Source organism: Fulmarus glacialis, unplaced genomic scaffold, assembly GCF_000690835.1.
Source record: "Fulmarus glacialis isolate BGI_N327 unplaced genomic scaffold, ASM69083v1 scaffold1313, whole genome shotgun sequence".
Taxonomy (NCBI): domain Eukaryota; kingdom Metazoa; phylum Chordata; class Aves; order Procellariiformes; family Procellariidae; genus Fulmarus; species Fulmarus glacialis.
The window spans coordinates 47,545-57,266 of record NW_009200800.1 but is presented as its reverse complement, the minus strand read 5'-3'; the positions used below and the strand labels follow the sequence as shown (position 1 = coordinate 57,266).

The window sequence follows — 9,722 nt, the reverse complement described above, 5'->3', positions numbered from 1 at the left end:
GATAGTTGTAAGAAATAAGAGGGCTTCGGTAGAGGAAAAAAAAAAATGCCTGGATCTTCCAAGATGCCTTACAAATTTGGGGAACCGCATCCAGAGCAGCTGTGGGAGATGCAGTTGCAGAGCAGCACAGGCACAGAAAGCTTGCTCCCTTGTAGCTTTGGGAGAGTGAAGCAGCTCAAAAGATTTTGAGTAAGTTCTAATGAGGAACAGGGGCCCTGTGTCTGCTCCACACTTGATGCTAGAGTTTTGGTTTTTAATCTGATAGTGTATGAAGTCTTTAGTAATGTGTCCATGTTCATACCAGCCTGATCAACTAAACTGAGTGACACTACATTTTAGGACTTCTGTTAATGTTATGAGCTGAAGATTTTAAATTCAGATGTTAAATTTTTGTTTCAAAATGTAGACACATTTACAGTTTGATTTTGATATAGTCCTCCTGGTCTGTGACATTAAAAACTGGTTCTAAAATTATGAAGTTGGCCTAATAGTCCTGAGATTTAAAAAAAAAAATAAGAACAATTACACATCTTTTATTTTCATTCCATTTCTTGAACATCTGCAGGGCATACAGATGCACTTCATGCATTTTTCTGCAACGGAGAGACTTATTGATGTATTTTGACAAAAATAATTAAGCCGCAGGTCTCACATGATCACCCAATTCCAAGGACTTGGGACTGGCTCTAAGAGAAATAACATCACAATATAACAAAGCTGTGAGATTTGGCTACAGTAACAAATACTTCAAGTACCGTAGCAAAGAGTTTTCACAGAAATTCCCATTATTCTTTTCGCCAGAACTTCCTATGCCAGAGGGAGCATGTGTAGAGGCAGAGGTGTGAATTCAAAGAAAGAAAAAGGTGAAGATGTAGAAAACCTATTGCTTTTGTTTTCCAGTTTCTGCAAAATTATCTTTTGTTGTCTTAGCTGAGGAGGGGGAACTAACAGCACTTAGAAACAAGCTTTTTAAAGTGTTTTTGCAGAAAATGTTTGTATTTTAATTCTAAAATAAATACACCAAGCTAACTGGCTCTTTGAAAAAGTATTTGGTTTACAAATTTTGAAAATAGGAGTAGCAGGAAGAGTATGAAGGTTTTTCAAGAGGAAGCTAAACTATAAATAAATAAAACTATGACTATTCATAGCAAGTATGAGTAGGTGGTTTTTTAAAAGCTACTAATATAAATATGTTTTTAATATAGAATAGTTACTAGATAGCGCCTCCAAATGACTCCCAAAACAGAGAGTAAGTGCAACAACACATGCAGATTTTATGTGATACACAGACTTGAAGTCTGTGCTTAAATGGATCTGTAATGAATGCTAATTTGGATGTCATAAAAAACAAACCCACAAATTCAGTCACAGATATAACCCAATGGAGAAATTATTAAGAGATGAAAAGACAGCATGCAATGTGACAAAGCCTGGGAAGGACGTGGGCCCGTATGTCATGGGACTATTCATGTGTCTGGTGAGTCTGGGAAAGACTAAAATTATGTGGTCTTCTGCAGCGAGCACCAACTTGTTCACCTGTAGCAAAGCTGACAGAAACAGCTTAAAAAGTAGTGGAGTGTAAGCAGTGATAGCGCGGGTTTGAGTTGTAGGGTTGGGGGGTGTGTGTGTGTGTGATTTTCAGCATCTGTAAATGTTTTGTCCAGCATAGGTACTGCATTCATCAGAGTGATTTATTCCACTTTAGGAACTGGAAATTCTTCCTGGCTTAATGTTTAAGATTTTTATTTAGTTTTCTTGGATGAATTGGTTTCTTGGGAATTGTTCTATAAGAGGGGATTTGGGGTCTGCATATCTCAAAACCCAAGAGAGCAGGGAAGTGAAAAGGCTGTGGGCTCAGCTCTCTGAGCACAGGCATTCTCGGGGACCGACTAACCCAGCCAGGGCCCTGTATTTTCAGCTTTCAAAGTCACCCATGCAGAATTATCCTTTGGAATCAAAACTTCTATTTCTTTCAGAAAAATGGTGCTTGTGTCTTTTCTAAATTTCCTTTGAAAACAGGATCCCAGTGTAATTCTGCCTGCAGCTATGTCTCTCGGAGGGCTGCACTGCCCTTTCTGTCTCGGAGGTACTTTCTAACACTGCTGATTTATAAGACATCGTTATGAGTAACTAGCGTAAGCTTGGGCCGAAATACACAGCTAATGTGTCTGTTCCATAGCGTGACATCCTAAATCAAGTCCTTTGCCTCCGTGCATGTGAAGGGCCCAGTGTTTTCCTCCTCTGTGAGTTTCTGAATTCAGCCCTCCTACCTCGCTCTCAAAATCCCTTCGATAACTTCTGCGTTGCTGATTGTTGTTTAATTATTTAATCTCAGCTTTTAAAACGTGAAGCCACGACAAAGTTTGCTGTCCGATGGATGAGGACAGCATACAAGTCCAAGTCCATGCAGTCCCCGGCGCAGCACCGGGTGCCAGCAGCCCCGGCAGGGCAAGGGGCAGCGCTTGGCTTGCTTACGTACGCGGCCCCGCCGCCTCGGAATGCCGTGGTAACCCTGGGTTTGGAGGGAGGTACTGATTAGTGGTAGATGAGCAAGCCAAATCAGAGCCTGGTTTCTCTTGTCGTTTGATTCAGCTGCAGCAACGTGCGAGGAACTGTAAATTTGAGGTTTGTACCTGAGGGACTCGTACTCTAAATGAGAACAACTGGTGGTAAGGGCAGTTTAGTAAAGCCAAGTAATTATCTGATAAACAAGGTCCTTGTAGAAGTGTACGAAAATCACATTGTCCTTTCTGATTCCTCAACCCTTGTCATAAATGCATTAAATGTGACAGATCTTACATTACTGTCATGATCTTGGAAAGCAGTCATTGCTCAGCGGCCTTATGGGATTTCATTCTGGGTCTTGCATAAACTTTTGAAAAAACGCTTAAGTGCCTGATTTTCTAAGGTGCAAGATATCTTAGGGTAGATAAGTACCTATTAACAGCTGTCTGTAAAGAAAGTTAGACACCCAAAATCATGCACTAACTTAAGGCAAAAAAATCCTCATTCATTTTGATACTTGGCTATTTTCTTAAGTTGTTTTCCATTTCCTGATCGCGGTATTAATCCTAACTTACGAACATTTAAATTACTCTGGAATAACATTCACTGCATCTTTCCATGAGCATGCAGTGATCAAATAGTCTGTTAAGTGTTTCAGTTTGTCAGCTCAAGAAGACTGAAAAATAAAGTATTGGTGGTGACGGAGAGTGTCAAAGTCAGCTGGATGCGCTGTGTTTGGAGCAAATAGTAAAGAATATGTTGAATTTCTTAGGTGTGTGCTCAGATTCAGCAGAGACTGGTGGTGGGCAGGGCTGACATAATTATTTTATCTCCTGTTGAATTGCAGTGAGGGTCAGATGCATAACTATTACAGAGCTTTTAGAAATGCCAGTCTATAATCCCCAGACGTTGGGTCGTGAGGTGAGCAGAAGAAGGGATGACGTTCGCAGCCCAGGTAGAAGCCTGCCAGCGAGCAAAAGCTGTGAAAGGGTAGCGCCTCGCCTACTGCGGTAGCTGGTCTCACCAGTTCAGAGGCCAATCCTCTCATGATGTACTGAAAAAGAAAAATCTCGCATTACTGTTTGCCATACTGTAGCGGTGGATGAAAAGAAAACTTGAGCCTTTGGGACTGGCAATAACACCACTTTTATTAAGTTTCTATTGAAGGACTATTTTGAGTAAGATAAATTGATGGCTGAACACAATAATCTTCAGTATCTCACTTTCAAATACTTAGTAGGCAAGCACTAGTGAATAAGAAGAAATTAAGCTAAGATGTAGAAAAAAGGTTACTTGGCAACATCATAGTGTTTGTAAAGAGGAGAAAGAAGGGTTGAGAACTTAAATGAATTTCGATTATAGAATTTTCTGTAAGTAAGTCATTGCATGAATAGAAAAATCCTGAACCAGATTCTGGTGTCATAGTCTAATAGGGATTGCCTAAAGCAAAACAGGGTTTGTTTGGAAACAAACTGCAGAGAATAGCAAAAGCATAGCTGCTGCGTGTGAACAAAATTGGATTCCCGAGAGGCAGGCAGTGCTGGTCATACCTCAAGCAGAGACGATCTGAACAAGGTATGTGGTACTGATGAAAGCTGGTGTTCATTTTTTTGTTGTCTGGAGTAAACATACTTGGAAGTGTGGAAGTGTTGATTCGGAGACCCCCATGTTTACTGTGTGACATACTCTTTAAAAAGTTTTGGCTTACCTTCAGTAATTGGGAGGAAAACACCGAATACAGAAGCACTATGGCCTATAATTACAGTTCTGCCCGTTGTGCCAGTGTGATTTCAATGGGTAAATGAATTTTCCTCTGTAATAATAACCTTATTAATTTCTGACTCTTGCAGAGAAGAATCCATTCATTGTCAGAGTTCAGACTTTTGCAGTGGGTTTCTGTAGTGGTAACCAGTTGTATGGCTCAACTCATCGTACCTGGTGCTTTGGGTGCAATAGGAGGTGCAATACCAAAGCCAAAAAAAGTTAACTACCAAACTGCCCCTTCCCATCCATTTGAGCCTCCAGTAAAATCTGTTTTTAAAGTAAAGACCAAATTAAAGTAAACATCATCTTGTAGAGCCTGAATTTTGCAAATTAATTCAGTGGACCATGGCAACCGAATGTGGTACATTTATGGTAAATCCAGTTTGATTGGAAATACTTAATTATGGTACCTAGGAAAATGCAGTCGAACAAATAATATCTCCCCCCCCCAGCCCATGCTAAAATTTCAGCTGTTAGTAAACATTCTACCAAATCTAAAAGACTCAGTGAAATCTTGTTAGTAAGTGCGTTCACATGGACATTTTTCCATTGGAGACCAGTACATATCCATATGGAGTGTGATTTCTTGAACCACTATAAACTCCCCAGTGTAGGGAGCTGAATTGCTCCCTGGGGGATGCTTTTTGGTCTTTCTCACCTATGTAGGGAGCCGAAATTAAAGACACTGGTGGCAGTTTTCACACAGTTCAGTGTATAGTAAATTAGTTTACTAAAAATAGTAAATACAGTTCAGTAAGTAAAGGAATACTTCAAAAGTCTATATTTTCTTAGGATTTGTGCTTTATTTTCTGTTACTGATCATACATCTCATTACAACTATGGGGATTTAAGAAAAAGAGATTCACAGTGATGTGTTCTAGTTACTTGTTTTTCTTTTCATTCAGTGTGGAGAGCAAAACTAATAAAACTTGTTTAATTTTCTTTTTACTTTCAGTCACTGATTTTTGAATGTCTGTTGTGCCAGTTTGTGCCAATAAGTCTTAGAACAGCATTACTTTGGGTGCTTTAAAATACTTAGAGCTTGGTTTCACTACTCTGATGATTTGAGACGTAAGTGCACTATTATTCTGACATAACTCCTACATACCTCAAAAATGCTAGTTGCGGCCAAGCTCGAATCGTGATCAAAGTGGCACATCAATGGAATGGGTTGAAGTTTTGTGGAGTTGGGATGGGGTTTTCTGTGGTGTTAATCCAAATGCTGTGCCATTCAAATATTGAGTTAAGTTGACCAAATCAAATTGTGCTGACTCTGCAGAGAAATAATTGCTATTCCAAAGTAGGCAATGGGTTGTCTTTTGTATTTTAAGTTATTCTGTTACAAATTAGAACTTCTAATCACTAAGTATGCATAAAGCACTTCTCTTCCCTGTTACTTTTTTCTGTTCTGCTTAAATTTAAAAAACAAAAACCAAAACACTTCAAAACCAAACTTCTGTGCTGGGTCACATGTAGTTGTTAAGACAAATTAGCAAATGTAGCTTGCAAATAACCAATTGAACTAACTTTTTAACATCATTGGCTATAGAAAAAAATGTTTTATCTATGGTTGCTTAGTGCTCTACCACATCAGTTCCTGACTTTATAGCTTTTGGTAAGATGAGCTCAGGATTTTGTATGAGGGTAAGAAGTTGTCGTTAGACTCAGTTCTGCAATTTCCAGGTTTCATCAAAGCACTCCTGAATGTACCCGATTATGATCTGCTGGAATCTATAAGAGTGCCTATGCCCTTGAACAAAATCACATGCTAACCTGCTCAGCTCAAGTGAGAGCCTGTTGCTGGCCCACCTGCAAGACCTGTTATTTAATGGCCTGCGCCCTTGTTCATGTATAAGGCAGATGATGTAAAAAATATATCTGAATTCAAAGTCTCTCAAATCCATTTTTTCCCATGTTTAAATTACCTTTAGTATCAGAAACTGGCCATATCTTGTGTATTTTTTAATCTTCCTTCCTTACCAGGTGAGTGTTTAAGAAGCACCGTGGTCCCTTCTGGATTTTTGGCAGTGTTGCGTTACAGGGTCATTTCGTTCAGCATGGTGTGTGTAAATGGATGTGTATGTCCGTGCGTGCATGCTTATGTAGAGATAGATCTGTGTTGATATCTGAAATAATAGATGTGAGGGCTTTAACCTTGTAACTGTTACGAGATCTTTATGTGTCTGCTTTAGGGTCGACCCTATCCCATATGACACTCCAAAACCAGCGGGCCACACGCGATTTGTCTGCGTCTCAGACACACACTCCAGAACAGATGGCATCCAGATGCCTTATGGGGACATCCTTCTCCACACGGGCGATTTCACCGAACTGGGACTGCCCTCAGAGGTTAAGAAGTTTAATGACTGGTTAGGTAAGGAATTACTGCGTTTTGGTGACCCCAATTAACCTCTCCTGTCCAAGTGTCAGTCACTGCCTCCTAATTGAATTAGAGCACTTGCAAATCCCCCCCTACCCTTGCTTCACTTGTCCTCATGTGATGTGCTGTTTCTAGCCTCAGTATGATTCTGTTAATTAAGACAAATTTAGAGACTTTGCTGTATTTCTGCATTATCTTGGGGGAAAAGATTCTGTCATTCCACAGCAAGGACTGTGTAGCCTTCGGTGTGTGCTGAGGGGGTGGTGGCACCTCACATGAATGCGTACAGCGTCCTGTTAGTTGGTGCTGTGGGGTTTTATGTCCACAGCCAAAACTATTGCTCACTGTATTCTGGGTTTACCATAATTGAAAGCAGTGCTGAAAGTTACAGCTTATTTGGAAATGATGAAAGTCCTTCTTCCCACAGTATAGGATAGCAAAATCGATAATACTGTTTGGAAGAGGAGAATTTTTTTTGGGGTGGTATTTACATGATTGCCCCTTTGAGTTAGAGTACTGGCATTTTAAATTTGAATGCAGGCACTCAATGCCTCTCCGGTAGAGTGCCTTTCGTATTCTGCTGTAGTTGATAGCCGTGCCTCGATAGTGTATTGCTACGCATGAGGGCAATTAAATTGCCACAGTAGAAGACGAAAATGAAGGAGGGGAACTTGTGCAGGACGCTTCTGTTATAAATGCCACTGATAGGCTGGCTGTGTACTGCCATGTCACCACTTGCATTAGAAACAGTCAGAGGTGAAGGTGACTCAAACAGCTGATCTTCAAGAAACATTAGAATGAATTTACACCATTATGTAAAAACCTTTGAAAGTATAGCTTTGTCATCATGCTTTACCTCCATCACTGCACTCTCTCTTGCCTGCTGTATGATGGTCACATCTCTACATGCCTTTAATAGCATCATTTTATTCCATTGGAGTTCCCTGGCTGACCCTTCAAGAGATAAGTAAAGAACATTTGGATTTACAAAAGGAATTTTTAAATAGAAGAGCTTCCATATTCTCCATCTTTTCGCCCTCTGTATTTTCTCCATACTGTTTTTTTATCTTCCTTCTGACCTTCTCTGATTTCCATAGCCCAGTTTTAAAGAACGTTTTCCCTTCTTTTTATTGCTGTGCATGTGGGATTGGGGCTTCCAGATACTGCCATATTACTGTAATTTAGTTTTATCGTTCTTATTTCTAGAAAGCGGCACTAGATTTTATGGACGCAAAACTATCCTTTTTGCTAGGAATGTAATTGCAGGACTGGGAATTAAGAAGTGGTAGGAGAAGTAGGTGGGTATGTACATAGGTTGAGGGAAGAGACACAGTAGGAATCATCTTCCTCAATTTTTGATGTTCTTTGTGATAACCTGTAAATGTTAGTGTTGCGACGGAGGAGCAAGCAAGGTAAGGGCAGTGGGAGGCTGCACTGGGAGCACTGTGGTCCCACCAACCTTCGGTCCTTGTAGAGAAGCCGGGCAGCGCTGCTGTTCAATGAGTTCAGTTGTTAGAGATGCCAGGCAGCTCCAGAAAAGGAATTGCTTTCTGGAGAGTGTAGACCTCCAAAGTCTACCCTGAATGCACTGCTAAGAGCAGTGTCTGGTTACCAAAGTTCCTCTTTAGACCTTGGGTTGTTTCACAAGGATTGTTTTGATACAGCCAGAGCCCGTGTCCAGTGCTTGGCATTTGAAAACGCTAACTCAGTACTGCTGAAGGCCAAAACAAGTAAGCTGCTAGCATGTTTTCACCCGTCCATGGGGAATCTTACGTATCAACAGCCACTTGGCATTCCTTATATTTAACAGGTGTTCCATGATGATGTTATTTTATCACACAGATCCTTGGTTTAACATTTCTAACAGAAGAATTATAACCCTTTGAATAGGTTTTGTTCCAACCTCAATAATTTAGCATGGGGCTTTCTTAGCATATATATAGTTCTTACAGAAGTCAGTGTAGTTATTTATCTGAGAAAGCAGGTTTTGCAGTTCTTTGGCAGTCAGTGTCATTGAAACTGGAAGCCTTGGCTGTGTGAGGCTTTGGCCTCAGGCTTCCCTATTTCAGGTGCAGAGAAAACTTCTTTTGTTATTTTATTCTCTCTTTTTTTTTTTTTTTTTTAACGTGCACAGAGTCCACTTGCATTTTCATATATATGACAATACCAGTTATTAGGTTGCTGGCATAAGGTGAGGCAGCAGATTGGTTCCCCTGTGGAATCTTGTCGCGTTGGTGAATACCTGCTCCAGTGCTGTCCTCTCCTCATCTGGAATCAAAACACTATGAAGTCAGGCATACCCTTTTGCCGCTTTATTTCGGGCTCCTAACTGCAAAATAGGAGTAATCGCGTTTTACTATTTACTATGTATATTGTGAAGATTAATACCTTTAAGGTTGTGATGTGATGACATGTAATACTTTAAAAAGTACATACCAGTGGCAGTCAGGAACAAGCAGGATTCCTTTTTCTTCTGCCATATAGCGGGAGGCATCTTTTTTCATCAGAGTTGGTAGGAACCTTATTCCAAAGCAATGCACTGAGAACTCCCATCAAGTACAACGTTGTCCTTATAGAAAGGGGTTTTCATACCTTTCATGTGCATGGTCTTCTCCACTGGCGATGGTGTTGTAAAGCAGTAGTGCAGACAAGGCATTCGTATCGTTTACACCTCAAGGGAAGGAGGTGAGATCAAAGCTAGGCTTCATTCTGCAGCTTATTTTATCCAGTCTGTGGTTAAACAACAGGACCTCATCTCCACTAGGATTATATAATGGGATAACTAAAATATAATAACTATCCGTAATTTTCTTGGCAGAAAAGCTGAGAGAAAAGTTAAAAGATGATTATTCCAAACCCCTTGGCTCACTTGTACTTCACTGAGTGTAACATATGCCAGAGTTACACGGGACTGAAAGCACTTCTGTCAACCCTGCGATTTTATATTTTGTGGGTCTTGTATCCCTTTGCAACTCTTAAGGTATCTCACCTGAGCAAAATGTTCAGCATCTTGTCCATCCATTTCATTAACATTTATCCTTCTTCCTCATCTCTGTAGCCAAATCACAGAACA

At 40.3% G+C, this 9,722-nt stretch overlaps 1 protein-coding gene across 1 annotated transcript in view; it reads left to right on the top strand.

Moving 5' to 3' along the window:
- Positions 1 to 9,722, top strand: part of MPPED2 (metallophosphoesterase domain containing 2) — a 55,685-nt gene that overhangs the window by 27,783 nt on the left and 18,180 nt on the right. The window contains exon 2 of the mRNA XM_009573712.1: positions 6,462 to 6,643. Coding sequence (XP_009572007.1) covers positions 6,462 to 6,643 — 182 coding nt within the window. The remainder of the gene's footprint in view (positions 1 to 6,461; positions 6,644 to 9,722) is intronic.